Here is a 17,818-nt window from a genome sequence, read left to right as displayed (position 1 = left end):
GCAGCAAAATTTAGCAAGAGTTATTTAATTCCCTTCAATTCACTGCAACCATTATCTAGTAGATCTAGACTCTAGGAATAATAAGCACCCCTATGTAGGCCTCCTTTTCAAATGTTGCAACATGTTCTGGACAAGGCAGCAAGTGGAAAATTGCAATTCAGAATAGAAAACCAAGTTTCCTTGAAAGAGTGATGTGTAAAGAGCCACGACTATTTGCCCTGTTCTCTCCCCTCCTGGGGTAGCTCATGCTGCAGACTTCTTCCTGGGGGATAAAAGCTGACCCTCCTCCAGTCTCAACTGGCCAGGGTTTGCTCAGGAATGAGAGGTTCTGAAAAGCTTGTTTTCTATATTATCAGAGACAGATTGGTTCTGAGGCTTTGCATTGTGTAAACTGAAAGTTAGATCTCTGGTTAGAAAGATGGGCCAAATGTGGTCTGCAGACCATTTCTTCCTGATTGTTTTGCTATACTCTGAAATGAATCCAACATGAAGCAACATTTAAAAAAATAGGATGCAAGCTTAACTGTATTTTACATTAAAAAACATTCCTATTGGGGAGAAAAGTAGGAGCTTCAAATACATTTCAGTCTTCAGTACTCTCAAAGGAGGAGTTATCACTTAGTGCCTAGAGGGTTCTATGTGTTTGAAGACCATGTAACCTAAGGACAATGCTTTCCTATCTCACTACATAGAATCACCAAACTTCCAAATATGTTATTCCTACTAATTTTCACAGCTATAATGATATGATAGAAATATTTCTAAACCATATTCCCCTGGCTCAAATAGCCTTAATAAAGAATAAAAAGAGAGATGACATGGTCTCCCATGATGTCAAGTTGATGGTTTATGGGTGAAAGGACTAGTCAACCCACCTAGAAAGTCAACTTCACAGGTACACACTCCACTATGAATAGTGGACTAGAAATATCTTAAATTATTAGTTTTGGCATTTAGTTATCAATAGGAGTAAAAAATTAGCTGAGTTGGGCATACACTTAGTATGCCAAATGTTCTTTGGTGACTCTTTGTACCAGGTTCATGGACTATGCTTGCCCAGCATCCAGCAGAGCCCCAGTTCCAACTTCCCACTGTGCCTACAGCCTTAGCTCTGCACATCCTGGACCCTGAGACACATCGTACGGACAGTGGCAAACAGGATTTCAAGATGCTCAGCTCACAGAGGCACAAAACATGTATGTTCCCTCTTAATTTCTGAAGCCCTGAAACCCTAAAAAGGAAATCTTATGGGAGATTTTTTTTCAATGCAGGACTTTTGTGTGGTTGAAGTAAGGAGGTTGTTTGCCATCTTGACCGGAAATATCCCTGTAGGAAAAAAACATTTTCAGAAATACCAATCAAAGGTATTCTTTAAATGCCAACCTGATTTCCCTGTTTGCAATTCACAATTTTTGCTGCTCTAGCCTAAACCCATTATCCAACCCTACTTATACTGATAACTTACCTATATGCAGTGTTTGGAAAGTGAGCACAAGCATATTTGCTTGAAGAAATATTGCATAAATATTCTTCATTGTCTGAGGGACTAAGCTTCCTCAAAGCAAAAAAAAAAAAGTCTCCCTAGTTTATTAGCTATTCATTCCATGAAAGTCGGGGTTCATTGATAATTGTATTCTGTGGGGAGCTCAGAAAGTAATCCAGGATGCTAGAAATACCACTTTCCCCTCTGGACCAAGTGACTATGATATCTTCATTGTAGGACTGATATTTTCCTATCATTCAGCAGGAAAATATAGTTTGTAACTTCACATGATAGCAAAATGCTTTCCCTTTGCTTTTTACAAAGGCCATCTAACAACAGGATAGAAAAAAAACATCAATGAGTATAAAATTTTCAAATGAATTTTTAAAGGTACACTTAGAAATGCATTTAGAAATATCATTGAAAATTCCTTCTTGTGGAGTTTCTTTAAAGAAAATGTTTACCACTACTATTTTGAAGGCTCCCACAAAAGTTAAGTTTAGGCATTTGTGGCAGCCTAAGTTTAAGCCATTGAGGGAGATGACACCCTTTGAGTTTTAACTCCTACAATCTGACAGTGAGCACCCAAGTATGGGCACCCGATATTAACATTGCTGCCAGTGACTAACCTATCAACTCACTGTTCTGCTTCTGTGGACCTAGCAGTGCTGGTCTTCCCTAGGACTCCCCTCTTGCCACTCTACCTACTCCCTAGTTGTCTGTTATTTACAGTCTCAATTGTTTCCTAATCTCTTTCTGGACAAAGTGTCATTTCTTACACATGACAAGTTCATTTCCAAGTGTTTGTAAATAACCACCCACTGGACTAGGCTCTTTTGGAGCAGGGACAGTGCTGGCTGGATATTCTCAGCTTGTCCCGGATCAGCTCTGCCTTGTCCTTCCTGTTCTACAGCTCTGCAGGCTGGCTTCTAGGGACTGCCCTAGATTGTTCTTTCTGGCCTTAGACTTGCCTACTATTTAGTCCACCTGGGAGAAAATATGCCAAAGCAAACCATCTAAAATCCAAGTCTAGGATGATTCTGATGCTTCTCATCCTTCTTCAGCTCCTCACTACCTCCAGGACCCCATTCAGGCTCCTGTGCAAGGCTCAGTAGCCCTCTCATCTGGTTTCTGCCCTCCTCTCCAGGCTTATCTCTGGATAATTCAGCCTGACAGTCAACAGCTTAAACTTTCATAAACCCAGTGATATTTACTCCTCTGTGCTTTTGCACATAATGCATTTTTTTAAACCTGGAATGCCTATGTTTCCTGGAATTTCTTATAACTCTTTTAAAATTCTGCTCTCAGGCAACTTTCTTAAGCATGTATTCTTAACTCCATTCATACCCAACCACAGCGAACAGAATTAATTGTTCTCTTTTTATGCACCCTTCCTCATTGTGTTTTCTTTTTGTATGTTTACACTGGATGCTGTAGATCCAGAAAATAAGAATCCATGTTCTTAAGTTCACAGTCAGAGAGCAATAACCCTTCGTTAGCACAGCACAGCTCCTCAGCAAGATAAACAGCACGGGGCCCAAGGACCTGTTGGCGCCTCTGGATGCTCAGTTCTGAATAAACATGAGGAAATACAATGTCTCACAGGAGGTATTTACCATTTAATAGTAACATTTTCATTGTTTCCCATGTTTCTACCACTACCTGGCTGATGAAAAGTGGACATTGGGTGGCCATGCCTTTAGCACTCAAATCATGTACAAGTGTGAACCACTTCTAACTTCAGTTTCCTCAGTGGGCATTTTAAGAATATGAGACTCAGGAGAAGGCAAAAATGGGTAGCTAGTCTCCACTTTCCTTATGTAATGGAAATTTATGGAAAAATCTTGCTTTGCTTCTAATGAAAACAATATGCTTCCTTGGAATTGAGTAAACAGTGTCAAGTACATTTTTCTTATTAATTTTTCTTAAACACTTTGTTATAGATACAGAGATTGGTCAGAGTTTGGGTTTGTTCAAGGGAACGAGAGGAAGGGGTGTGAAAAGTGCCCATGAAATGATAGAGGTGTTGATAAAGATGGCTGCGCCAGCACTATGCGAAGAGACTAAAGGGAAGCAATAATACTAATTAGTTAATTTTTGTTTAGTTGAAAGATTGGCAAGAACCAAAGTTTGTGACCTGATAATACATAAGCATTCTTTCCTTCTCCTCTGATCTTTTGAAGCACAATGCTAATGGGAAATCCTCTGTAGAGAATGAGCTCTAGAGAAATACGGGAGTACTTATGAATAGATTTGCTACTGTCCACTTCACATGTTTTCCTTCAACTCATAAAACACCTAGGAAGGTAAGAATTACTTCCATTTCATTAAGGAGGAACTAGTGCTCAGAAGTAAAAATGATTGCTTAAGGTAATACATTCCATTAATATTAGACCTGGGACTCTAGTCCCAGCCTTCTGATGGCCATGGGTGCATTTTCTTTCTTTTCTGTCCCCTTCTTTCCCTGTAAATCAGCCCTGTTCCCCTGCCCCCTCTGACCTAGCACATATACACAGACAGCCCCAGGAAACCTATCTTTCATTGTCCATCTCCCTGTCCATTATTCCTTCAGCATTGGATTTTCAATGGCACAGTCATAAGATAAATTGGATCCTATGATATTTACTCTACCATTATATAAAGGATCGAAAGATTCAATTTCTTTCAGAGTGCTTGCAGAGATAGGTGTATTGTCCACTTTCTGTGTGATAACTGGATGAAGATAAACACTTAACGTGCCACATATGAAGGAGCTGATTGTGTCCCTCTCTTCATACTTCACCACAGTGTGACAAAAGCAATGAGGGAGAAAGAAGGGTACATAAGGAACGGTCATCACTAGGTTCTTTTTAGGTCATCTGTGCAGAGCATTTATTATTTCAATACCTATAAAAGGAAAAGCTAAGCTTTATGGGCAAAACTTGGCAGTTACTGAAAGCAAAAGCAACACAAAAACTGTAGAACCTTAAGATAATGTGTGGTTATCTACAAGTGAAAAAAGGGGATTTGTGGATATAGAGCAACTAGCAATCTCGATTCTCCAGGGAGAGTATTAGAAAGAAGTCAAATGGCCTCACCGAACAAGCAAGTGTGGGTGTTGGGTCTATAAACTAGAGCTCACGCAACACTCCATATTCTTCAGGTGCTGACTCAGCCTTCTTGACGCTGTTTACATATAATTCTTAGATTTCTGAGTCCAGATCTGAAGCAGCTATGTGGGACATAGGGAGGGTAAAACAACCATTAGAAAATACCCCTTACCCAATAAATAAATGAACAGATAAATACAATCAATATAGACAAGAGATACAGTTGACTTTTAAACAACATACCCGTCAACTGCACGGGTCCACTTACATGCAGGTATTTTTCCATTGCCCTGCATGATTCAAACCCACATTATTCAAGGGTCATGTGGCCATTGGGAATCCATGTGTGCAAAGGGCTGATTTAAGTTTTAGGCAGATTTTCAACTGCCTGGGTGGTCAGCACTCTAATCCCTGTGTTCTCCAAGGGTCAACTGTACATAATGTTAAAATTAGCTCCATTAAGAAAACAGAAAAATGTAATTTAACTCAATAATTCAACATTTTTAAGCTATCATATTGGCATAAGTTTTTCCAATTGATGATACTAAGTGCTGATAAGACTAAGAGAAAAATGAATGCTCTTACACTGCTGGTGGAAGTAATGTATTAAAATCTTATGTCTGATACTTTTTTCAAATCCTTTCCCTTATTAAACATAAGAATATTCATTACAACATTATTTTTTGTAATGTAAAACACTGGAAGTGCTTGCATACCTACCAGTGGGGGAATGGGTGTATCAGTTATAGCATATCTGTACTATAAGATACTATTCATTAAAAATGATGTAGATCTATATGTTTTGACATAGAAGAACCCATAGTCTGTCAAATTAATAAAGACACTTCAGAAAAACATGGAATGATATCATTGTTATGTTTTGTCAACCTTACATGTATACGTCCCTCCCATCTGTAGTAGCATTTCAGGATGCTTCTAGCTGTTGTTCCCAAACAGCACATACAAGTTCCTTCATCCAGAGGCTTAATCTTCTGAGAGATAGGGTGGCATTCCCACTGTGAATGTTACAGTGGAAGAGCGTGTATTGTTTGCATTATCTGGAATTTTGCTTTTACAAGCGGTCACTGTCTTTGTAGTATGTGTAAACATTATCTTGATTCCTCCAGTGAATTATGACTTTGGGCTCACTCTCAAATGAGTGAGGGAGAATTATATCTTCATCAAGTCTTCCAAGTGAGTATTTGCTCACTCATTGTGATTGAAGAAAACTGGAAAGATTGTATATAAAGTCAAGAGCAGTTATGAAGAGAACTAGTGATGATGCTTATCAAAGATTATATTGGGACTAGGCAGAAGCACTATCTTAGGTCAGTGGCCTATGCACGTCATCAAGAGCCTTTGCTAGTCTAATTATTAGAAACAACCCATGAAGCCCCGTGTTTGAGTCACTGCTAGTTTAATTGAATATCTGTTTGATTCATTGTAGTGATGAGAATTTATTGGCAACAGCCTAAAGCACAGAAACACTAGTTTGATCAATAATCTCATCTCTCTTCTGATTCTGGCCAGCTATAGTTATTGGAAATTATGTATATTATGTAATAAAAGACTCTTGTTGATTTTTATTCCCTGAGAACACTCACTTTTAACACCTACTATAAAATAACAAATTAGTTTATCCAGCTAGCTAGAGCCAGCAGGCCCTGAAAGATTAGAGCAAATTTCCGTTGGTTGGGCTACGTAATATTTGAGCCTATAGAAGACAATCTGTGCAAAAATCTGTTAGGAATACGCAGACATTAGTCTCAAGTGAAGAAACACGTGGGCAGGAAGAGCCCAAAAGGAGGAATGAAGTAACTCACTTCTTTCAGCTTTAGGACCACCATCAGGATATCCCATGAGTTAATCAGAGCTAGTTAATAAACATAATTCTGAATATAAATGTGGAAGTTTAATCCTCCACTTCAGAAGCCGACTTTAAAAAACAAATGGATTTATCAAAAGCAAGGATTTTGCAAAGAAATATACTTAGCCATTTCATAATTATTGAAGGTAGCATACAGGTTCTTTGAACATCTCACAACACATGTTAAGTAGACTGTGTGCCCTCTGTATGAATTCTGTGATAGTAAGACTGAAAAGGAACTTTCCTTATGGACAGTGTAGTAAGTGCCTTTGTACCTCGGCCAAGGCCGCCCACGAGGGGGAAATTGGGTGCTCATGTGGCCCTGGCACAAGGTCTTTTCCTTTGCCTCCTCCTCTGGGTCCATTTCCACTTGACTATGTCCTACTTCTCTTCCTCAGAGAGATTCCGTTTATTTCTGTACCATGTTGGAGGGATGTCATCTTGTGTGGAGAGAAAGACATGGAAAGATGGAATAGAAAAGCAGTGGTTTTAAAGCAACAAACAAGTGTTGGAGAGGTTGTGGAGAAAAGGGGACCCTAGTACACTGTTGGTGAAACTGCAGACTGGTACAACCACTATGGAAAACAGTATGGAACTTCCTCAGAAAACTAAAAATGGATCTGCTTTTTGACCCTGCAATTCCACTGCTGGGACTATATCCTAAGAATACTAAAACACCAATCCAAAAGAACCTATGCAACCCAATGTTCATAGCAGCACAATTTACAATAGCTAGGTGCTGGAAGCAACCTTGATGCCCATCAGTAAATGAATGGATCAAAGAACTATGGTACATGTACACAATGGAATTCTATGCAGCAATAAAGATGGAAGGAGCTCCTACCAAGCTGTTGCTTGGATGGAGCTGGAAAGCTTTATGCTAAGTGAAATAAGCCAGGCAGTGAAAGACAAATACCATATGATCTCACCTTTAACAGGAACCTAAACAACAAAACAATGAAACAAGCAAAATATAACCAAAGACACTGAAATAGAGGACAGGCTGACAGTGACCAGAGGGGAGAGAAGAGGGAATTTCAGGGGAGAATGGGAAGGATTTACAGAAACAAATTTAAAGGACACATGGACAAAAACTAGGGGGAGGGTGGTAATGGAAGGGAAGTAAGGAGGGTTAGGTGGGTGGGCTGGATTGGGAGTAAAAGGGAGAAAACTGTACTTGAACAATGATTAAAATAAATTTTTAAAAAAAGAGTAAAAAAAATGAAAGAAAAGCAGTGGTTTTGTTGACTCCCCTAACTGTTCTACTAAACACCTCTAATGTTTTATCGGTTAAATAAAAATTCCCGTCACAGGACCTAGCAAGCCTGATAATGCCTTCTGTCAAGTGTTGAATAAGTACTAAGCTTACACTTAAAAAAAAAAATCAATCATCCAATCAATCAAACTTGCCCTTCTAGTGATTTTCTATCTGGTAGCAGATAACAGAAAGAGTCTTAATCAGAAAAGACAGGAGAAAATATGGTTTTTAATCTTCATGCAAACTTCCAGTCTCTTCTTTATTTCTCATTAACTGATCTTTCAGAAAAGTTCACAATGTTATGGCTTCAGAGGCAACAGCCCCCTGGCACTGTGTGCTTGCACTCTGTTCTAACTATACAAATAGCTAATGCTCAGGCATGTTATAAAGGAACTTACCCTGAGATCCGCTTAGAGATGTTACAAGACTGACGAAGACAGACAGCACGCACTGCCTGTGCCTTCATGTCTTGTGGAGGTCATGTCAGTTATCCTATCAAAAAGAAGCAAAATATGCATTTTATGGATGTTAAGAGCAGTCAGGAATTGAAAAAGGAAATGTCTGACTATAGTAGATGAATAAAATATAGTATGTCCAAAAAAATAATTCTCCTACAGCCATTAAAGATGATATTGTAAAAGACAGTTCAGTAGCATGGAAGTAAGTTCTTAATGTTACAGGAAAAAATTAGATTACAATGCAACTTTCAAGTAGCACAGTCTCTTTTTAAAACACACACATTTCTGCCTGTAGGAGACTGACATGACATATCACTAAGTATACACTAGCATGTCAGCTCTGAAGGGCAGGTTCTGCATCTGAAGCAGTGCCTGCTATATAGCAGGTACTGAAAAACAGCAGTTGAATGAATAGAGATTTGGTGTATGTCCAACAGTGGTTCTCTTTGGTATAATAATTTTGTCCGTTATTTTTAAAGCTTTCTATAAGGGATATGTAGTGCTTTTATAGTAAATATACTAAAACCAAATCCAATTAAATATTAAGTGCCAATAATGTTAACTATAGTGCTATTTATAATCACACATGTAAAAAGGCAATTAAAAACTAGAAACATTCTTAAATGCCCAATAATAGTGCAAATCATAAGGCAGCCATTAAAGTCATATTTACAAAGGGTATTTCAAAAACTTTTAAAAGTGGCCCTGGCCAGGTGGCTCAGTTGGTTAAAGCACTGTCCTATATACCTAAAAGTTGTGGGTTTGATTCCCAGTCAGGACACATACCTAGTGGCAGGTTCCATTCTCATTGGGGTGCATGCAGGAGGCAACTGATTGATGCTTCTCTCTCTCTCTCTCTCTCTCTCTCTCTCTCTCTCTCACACATGTACACGTGCAAATCAATAATAAAATATTCTTGGATGAGAATTTTAAAAAATTCCAAAGTGTAAACATTTTTTAAACATTTTTTTAAAAGTAAGAAAATACAGATGGAAAAATGTTTACACACAATATAATTTCAAGTAAGTAAAGTACAACTTATTTTCTCTGGTGATGTGATGATAGATCATTTTTACTCTTTAAAAAATTTTGTTGAAAAATAGCATAGTTTTAAATACTTCTGAAAGAAAATTTTAAGGAAATCATCTGAAAGTGCTACCATTACAAGGTTGTATTATAGGATATGTAATTTAAGAATGATTAAAACTATTCTAAAAATTAGATTTCTTCATCACATTTAATCAAATTAAAATCTGGTAGGTTAATAATTTATTCTTTCATTTTAAATAGTAGAAAAAATAATTGGTATACACCCCTGAAAGAGCACCTTTTTAACATGGCTATAAATTTTCTGTTATAGGTATATCTATGTAAAAATTAGAAAATAAACACAAACATTAAAATATGATTATAGAAAACATTTGCAATATAACAAAGTTATCACTCCAATAGCTTTCATCTTTCTCAGAGCAATAGCTAAAATGCTTGGCAAAGTAAAATTTTGTAAAATAGCATTAGTTATGAAAATAAGACTTTTATATTTCTTTCTGTAGATGTATTTGCATGCATAATAAATGAAAAGATATATTACAATGATTATCTCTGAATAGTAAGATTATAAGTAATTATTAAACTAATTTCCTACTGTGAACATGTGCTAATATGTAATATGTTTTTTACCTTTATAGGCTGTTAAAAAAAAAAACTTGTTTTAATCAGTCTCTTTCCAAGCAAAACTGCATTCAAATCCACCTTGTTTAATATAAGTTTAGGGGATTTCATGTTTACTATTATAGGTTCACCTTCCCATTCTCCACAGTGACTCCAATGTTTGCTACTTTTTCTTGAGACTTACTGCATCCCATTTCCCATCTCCCTTTTAGCTGATGCTCTTGCTTCACTAATTAGTTATAATTAATTATTGATACTTCCTCATCCCCCTACCACCAATTCAACCACCTCTTTAATAGCTATGTCAACTCTTTCTACCCCCTCTTCTCCAAGCCAAACGCTTCATGTTTGCTCTGCATCTCACATATTTTTTTTGCATTAAGCAATTTGTCACTGCAGTTATATCCCCTTTCTACTGTAGCATCAGGTTCCCTCTCTTTGCCAGACCAATCCCATGAGCACAAACACTTAAGAATGCCCCCTCTTAAGAATGCAAGAAAAAAACAATATTTTCCTCTTATTCTCAATTAGCTACCCATCTATTTCTCAGCTCTATTAACTTCTTAAAATAATTGCTTAAATAGCCATCCCTAGCTCCCCTTTACCATCTCCCCTCAATCTGCTCTGGGCCTTGGTCTGCATGACATGTCATAAACTTCCCTTGTCAGTGTGACCAAGAACTTCCATATTGCTCAAAACAATGGATACAATTTGTTCTTATCTTATCCATCTCACAGCAGCATTCAGCATCACCAGCCATGACCTTCCTCTGGAAGATCCTTCTCTTCATTGCTAGACCACTGCATTCTTCTAGTTTTTCCTTCCTTGCTGCTGCTCCTCCTTAGTCCTTCCCTGGGCCTCCTCCCAGGCTTGCCCTCTTTATGTGGAAATATGGATGTTCTCAGGCTTCATATTTTGTCTGTACTCTCTCCCCAGGTGAGTTCCCTTCTTCCATGACTCAGAATGCCAGCTGTATGCCAAGGATTCTCCAAGTTGTCTATTGAGTCAAGTCATATATTCAACAACCCATTTGACCTGTTCATTCAGATGCCTTATAGGCATCATAGAATTAACATGAGCCCTTGTTTCCACCTCATTCTCTTCACCATAACTCCCTGCCCCACCCCAAATACGACAACAAAAACTACCCTGTTCCTCCTCCTGTCTTCATCTCAATAATTGATACCAAGTCCTCCCAGTTGTTTAGGCCAGAAACTTAGAAATCAACCTTGACTCTTCCTTTCCTTCACATCCCATATCTAATTCACTAATCAGTCCTTTTTTGCTAATAGATTAAATAAAACTACAAGTCGACCATTACCATCCTACTCCAAAGTCACACTATCACCTTTTATCTCTATATCTGAAATAGATATCTAGCTGGTTACCCATTTCTACTCTTGCCTCCTTACAATCCACTGTCAACACAGTAGCCAAGAGTAATATTTTTAAACTATCAATCACCTTCTGACATCTTCCTAATTAAATCCCTCCAGTGGCTTCCCACCACACTGAGATCCACATTCTCAACCCTAGCCTATCAAGCCTTGTGGGCTCTGGCTCCTGGCCCTGCCTACCCCTCCAGCTTCTCCCATAAGAGCCCACCATATACCTTCCAAAAGCCTGGTGAACACAATTCAAGGGTCAGAGTGAATATAAGCCAAAAAATAGGCCCTTGAGAACTATATAATTCACGTCTTTTGAATAAAATGACAAATTACAGTAACCCATTTATCAAAGATAAAGTACTATGAATAAAAAAACCCATACTCAACCTCTTCTACACAAACTCTTGATTTAGCGCTGTTGAAATCATTTCAGCATTCAGCTAAGTGAGGCAGTTAATGAGTATTTGGCCTATTTTTATGCCCAAGTTTTATTTTTAGACATTGATTTTCTTCCCCAAAAGCAGCAGAAATCTTCTACCTTGTATTAAACTGAACTTACCCAAGTTGCAATCAGCACCCTTACAAAAGGGTTCAAATATTAGGAGCATCTCGTTCTGGTACATTTTGGCTGGATTCCAGTTGTGGAGGAGGGAGGCAAAGAGAGGTGGCCTTTGTAACAGAACACAGCAAAAAGAAATCCAGAGGCTAAGACCAGTCAGACAGAAAAGAAAACTGAGGTCATTCTCCATATAACAAAGAGGACAGAATGGTTACCATGCACCCATCTTAACAGCAATAGACCAAGCAGACTGCAGCCATGAGTGCTATTGTGGCGATGATGACAACGTCCCTGTGTTCAGGTCAGATTCTCCAGCCTGCACATCAGTAGCACTCAAAACTAGTTCTGGTCTTATAACTGCTGGCCTAGAGGTGATGAGAGCCATGCTGAAAGTCAATTCAGTTTTTGAAAAACAAGACCATTTCACATCGCTTGCATCATGCCGGTTCAGTGATGAATTACTTCGGGGAAAGCAGCTTTCAGGCTACTACATTCTCTGCATCATGTTTAAATTCACTGCCTCTCCTTGGTGTCCATGGCACCAAGCCCATTTTTTATTATAACAAAAGAAAAACTCTGTGTAGCATCCTGGGGATTTCTCCTTGGCATCCACTTAGATTTTAATAGAATTGACTTTGTTTAGATAGAAAAAGAAAGAGAGAACAATTTGAGGATCATTTTCACTTTACTCAAAAAAATCTCCCCTGATGTTTTACAGTGAAAATCTGCCACTTAAGAATATATATATATATATATATATATATAGTTGAAACTTTGAATTCTAGGGGTACTATGTTGATTCAGGCTGGGGTTTTGGGGGCCACGGAGTAGTTTTTCTTTGTCTGTTTGGAACCGGGTTAAAAGAATGTGCTAATACATTTTGGATGGGATATAGAGGTAGAGTGGCAGGGCAGCAGCAGTGAAGGAAAAGGAGAAGTGAAACAAGGAAGAAAAGGAAGCAGATGCTAGCTGGCTGTTGCCTTGCTGGCTGACGTTTTAGAACAGGAAGCAGAGCCACTTGCCTGGTCACAAGGGACGATATCCAGGCATCCTCTGTAGAACCACAGTACCGCAGAACCACCGTCAGAGGACCAGAGCAAAAGAAATTCACCTGTAGGTTTTCCCCATTGGTCAGTTTTCCCCATGGGGCTCTAACTCCCATGTCCTTCCTGGTTGTGCACCTGGCCCCTTGGGACAGCCACTGAGAAAGCCAGATGTCATGCCTCAAGGGTCTGGAAATACAGAGCAGGAGAAACCACAGCCTCTGTGAGTGTCCTTGGGTCACATCAGGACTCTGCAGCTGTTGCACTTCCCCTGTGGTGGATGCAGTGGAGGACACACTGAAGTCAGCCTCCCTCCAGGGAAGGCAGAGCCAGCCGCTCAGATTTGGCAATGAGGCAGGGGCTCTTTCTGTCCAACCAGCTGGGGGACCAGGAAACAGGTGAGGCCAAGAAGATCTAGGGAGGCTCATAAATTGGGTCCAATAAAAGTAGCTATTTCAATAATGCCACACATTTTCTATCTGATATTTTATATACTAGCAGACAATTAAACACCTGCTCAGATCCCCTACTATCACTTTTATCAGTTCAGTTTTCATGCTTTCATTGCTCAGCTACTGCTACCTCCTCCTATGACTGGGGCCTTCTTCCAATGATTGCCCTTAGGTGATGGAAGCTGTGGTTCTGCAAGTTCCAGTTCTTCCCCAATGCCTGCCCCAGTGGTGGCTTCAAGGCAAAAGACAGTCCATGATCCAGACCCCCTCTGGAAATAAGGCTAAGACTTCACCCAGAGCCACACCCTCACTTAGCTGCAACCTCTGCCTGATCCTGCTTCCCACACTTCCTTATAGGTTTCTCCTGAAAACACCCTCTCGTTACTTGTCCACAAATCCTCATCTCCAGTGGGCTTGGTCCTTCAAAGAAGAGCCTGAGACAAAGCATGTATATAGGAAACATTATATAGCAGGGACCTGTGCCTTCATGGACCATTTTCCAGTTCAGGCTCCTGTTGCGAGATGTTTCTTCTTGCCAAAAGGACAGATTATGTAATCGTCCTCAACAATGCTCTATACAAGAGAGAATATAGCTGAACGGGAAGTTTTTGTGTGTTTTGTTTTAGCAAGAACTCGCTAAGCCAAGACAACAGACAAGAGAAAATGCTAGGGTTAACAGGGCAGGTGGCAAGAATTTGTTGAGCACATAAAGTCAGGGAGCAGTTGAACAAGATTCTATTAAGTGAAGTGAGCTTTGCACATGTGCAGATGTAAGGCCAAGGCCTTCTGTAAACAGTGACCTCTCCCACCTCTCCCTCCACAAGGCAGCGATAGGCGCCCACAGCATGACAGACGCCTCTGGGAAGCTAGTTGGCTGTGTCCGTGTACTTCTACTTTCATCCACTCAGCGTGTAATCACAATAAGTAGTTTTAACTAAATGTTATGGTAATTGATTAAATCAGAGGACTAAACTTGGTGTTTTTCCAACAATGAAACTGAATAAGACGAATGCTTTGGAAAGGCTAAATAAAAGCAAGGCACAAAGAAGGAGGGAAGAAAATTCTGGTATTGGATTAGGTATGGGAGAGACAATAGGAAAAGACTGAAAGCAAATTGTAAAGGTCCAGAAGGAGTTGGGCTCTTTTGTAAGAATTTGAATGCAAAGTTCTCTGGGTGCTTTCAAGAAACAAAAGCTGGAAATACTGGATGGCGCATTATTGATTTAGTCTGCACAAGAAAGATAACTCAGAAAATCAAACAGTGGGCTCCATACTCAGGACAAAGGCCTGATGCTCTCCACTCAGAAAATGAGAAAATAGAGGGACATTTGCATATTTCAATTTTAAAAACATTCAAAATATACAATTCAGATACCTTTCTAAAAAAAAGTCATACCAACTACTGGCCTAATTTTGTCAGATGTAAGAATTTTGACTAAAGTAATGAAAGCCCTGAATAGGATGAATTTTCACCACAGATAATGGGAGAAAAGTTTAATACAGACGAGGAGCAGCAGGACATGGAGGTCAAAGAATCTGGGCTCTGCTACAATGAGGAGCAGAAGGCTTCCTTATGTCGGGGTAGATCCATTACTTAATTCTGATATCAGAATCCCAGGCTATAATGGTCACAGTTGTTACACTTAAATACCCTATTGCATGGTAGGTAATATATCCAGTACTCCTCATTCCCCTGTATGAGATTAACCATCCTGACTCAATTTCTAGGTCTTCCTTTCTGACCCAAAATAAAGAACTACTCCATGTATCTACATATCAAGGGGTTGGAGTTGAGTGAACTGTAAGAGATTATCAGAATCAAGGATTTGTGTGAAGAAAACCCAACTTCAACAAGCAGCACCCTGCTTAGAGCTTTTATTAAGTGATGCTTTCTAAAGGACTGCTTTCTGGCAGGTGCTCTGCCTACGTACACCTGAGTTAATGGCTTTCAGTCCTTAGAATGTAAAGCTGTAGCTTACCCGACTAGCAGGTGCACAAGAAAAAAGACTGCTGGTCCAGTTCTATGTACACAGCTCAGTGGGTCATTTCAAAGCAGAGTAGTTATCAGGTTGGCTTTGTACCAGTGAGTTTTCTGTGCAGCTGAGTCAGTTCTGGCAAATAACTTTTGTTTGTAAGGCACCACTGCTTCACCTCTGTCTCTCACTCTCAATCCACTCCTAAATTAGAGTCAGAAAATGGTCAAGTTCCAAGAAACAAGAGAAAATGAAATACCTCAACTTTATCCTGACCTCCTTGGGAACAGGACCTGACTTTTCTTTGTATGGAATCCATTCTCATCCAGCAAGCTTACCATCCTTTCTGCCATTAAAAATATACAATTTGAATATGGCCTGTGGGTCACAAACTATATGGGGATGAGTCAGAAAGTCTCTAGTTTCAAAAATCTCAGTCTGGTATCAAAAGATAGACAGGCTATATAAACAAATAAGTTATAATGCAGAAATACAGGCAGCAATAAGGACTCCTACCAGGTGCTACTGAAATATAGAGGAAAAATACTTGAGCTTAGTGGAGGAAGGGTGGTAAGGGAAGCTTCTTGGAGCATCGCTTTTGAAAGAGCAAGAGAAACTGGCCTTGTAAGGAAGAGTAGAGGGAAGTGGGGGGAGGGAAGATATTCTACACAGACAATAGGACAAAATTACACAGCTGCAAGACAGAAAATAAATACCAAGCAAACCATATGAAAGAGAAAATGCTGGAAGGTGAGTAAAGGCTAGGTCATGACCTTTCTCATAAGCTACACTAAGAAAATAGAAAGCTACAGATGAAGTCAAATCTGTATTTTAGAAAGACCACACCAGTGGGATTACAGCAGATGAGCAGAAGGAGCCAAGTAAGAAGAGCCAGACTGTAAGCATCAATTAAGTGACTGTGACAGGAAGTCATTTAAAAGTAAACTTTTTATAGTGTGAAATAGATAAAACATGAAGGGACACTGTGACAGACACCGGTTCCGTTCTCCTCCTTTCTCAATAACAGAGCTCCTCCTCCACCCAGTCCTGTGCAGGACATGGCCACCTCTTGCTCAGAGGAGAACTGAGAAAGGCTCTGGAAGAGGGGAAATGAGATGATCGCAGTGGCTCAGAGTGGGAGTTGGCATGGACTGTATTTGGGAAAGAGGGTGCTGGGTGATGACCATTAGGAAGAGCTGGGTTTGGGGAGGGGTGGAAGCCGTTCAGAACTTCCCAACTTTCTTGGAAACTGAGTCCAGCAACTAACCATGTTTTCATGCCTCTTGTGTACTGAGCTCTAATTACAATGTCTATATGCTTGCTTTTTCCTCCTTCCTAATTCTGCGCCCAACGGGAGTAGGAAAGTGTGGCCAGCCTCTTGCATTGCTTTGTATCCAAAATAAATTACAGACACACCTCATTTTATTGCATTTCACTTTACTGCACTTCAAAGTTGTTGCACTTTTTACAAATTAAAGGCAAAATCCTCCACCAGCAAAAAAATTAGGATTCGCTTTACTGCAATTCTCGCTTTATTGTGGTGGTTTGGAACTGAATACACAATACCTATGAGCTATGCCTGTACTAAAATCAAACTAAAAACAAAACAAAACAAAACAAAACATTTTGAGACTTTTGGACAATGGGTCATAAATAGAGTTCTGTTGGGAGCATTTCTGTGGAAACTCGTGTGTCATACAGGGATAGATGCCAGAGCAGGACTCGATGGCAAACCCCTTTCCTCTCCTTCTAGAGCACTGATTTGATGGCTGGAGCTGCAGCAGCCATCCTGTAAGGAAACAAGCATGAGGATTAAAAAGTCCACATACCAAGGACAACAGTGCAGAAAGTGAGTTTGTAATGAGATTTTTGAGTCCCCATACCTGCATTTTTTTGGATCCTCTACCTTTTGGACTTCCTATTAAATTAAACTGCTGTGACTGGGTCTTTAAGTGTCTCCAAATGTTCCAAAGTGACACAAAATAAAAATAACTTTTACCTGATGAAGAGAAGCTGACACAGGAAGTAGGCTCTCTTTTTGCCTACATAAATAAATCAATAAAAATACAATCTTTCCTCCTGCTATAAAAATATACTGAAAGGCATCGTGTCATCTTTTAACAGAGTACAGTTAGAGACATTTATTTGCTTGCTAATGGTAGCAAAACCACTTGTAATCCTGAAGCTAAAACAAACATTAGTTATGAGCCATTGGAAGTTTGCAGTAAGTTTAATGTGACTTATGCTTTTTATAGGAAGAGCTTTCTAACAGCAGAACCAAATTAACCTTAAATGTCCTACTTTTTTTTAATGTCAACATTAAAAGGAAAATACCGATTCTCAGCTGAAACATTATCTTGCAAATATGGAAATTTTCTTATACAACTAAAAAAGAGCTTTGGCTAGCTGTTTTACTCTCCAGAGCTCTTGTTCTTCCTTATTTATTTCAAAGAAAAAAAGAATAAATACTTGTTTTTAAGGGGCCTTTAAAAATAAGTCTATAAAGTAGTGAAGTAACTTTATAGTATGCAACTAGGACTTGAATATTTGCACAAAGAATAAATTGGACATGTCATG

At 39.2% G+C, this 17,818-nt stretch overlaps 1 protein-coding gene and 1 long non-coding RNA gene across 2 annotated transcripts; both read right to left on the bottom strand.

The window, feature by feature from the left end:
- Positions 1–1,087: 1,087 nt before the first annotated feature.
- HHLA2 (HERV-H LTR-associating 2) lies at positions 1,088–4,690 on the bottom strand. The gene is given in 3 exon segments (XM_028502334.2): positions 1,088–1,493; positions 1,495–1,733; positions 3,983–4,690. Coding segments are annotated over 3 exon segments (621 nt in total). The 5' UTR covers positions 4,320–4,690; the 3' UTR covers positions 1,088–1,448.
- Positions 4,691–5,939: 1,249 nt separating this feature from the next.
- On the bottom strand, positions 5,940–12,263 carry LOC118498716. The gene is made up of 3 exons (XR_004901185.1): positions 11,774–12,263; positions 8,096–8,189; positions 5,940–6,312 (listed from the first exon to the last, which is right to left on the bottom strand). It is a non-coding gene; the product is annotated as an uncharacterized LOC118498716 (long non-coding RNA).
- Between the last annotated feature and the right edge of the window lie 5,555 nt (positions 12,264–17,818).

The sequence above is a fragment of the Phyllostomus discolor genome, chromosome 2 (genome assembly GCF_004126475.2).
Source record: "Phyllostomus discolor isolate MPI-MPIP mPhyDis1 chromosome 2, mPhyDis1.pri.v3, whole genome shotgun sequence".
Classification (NCBI taxonomy): domain Eukaryota; kingdom Metazoa; phylum Chordata; class Mammalia; order Chiroptera; family Phyllostomidae; genus Phyllostomus; species Phyllostomus discolor.
The sequence above is the reverse complement of the archived record's forward strand: the minus strand, read 5'-3'. Positions and strand labels throughout refer to the sequence as shown.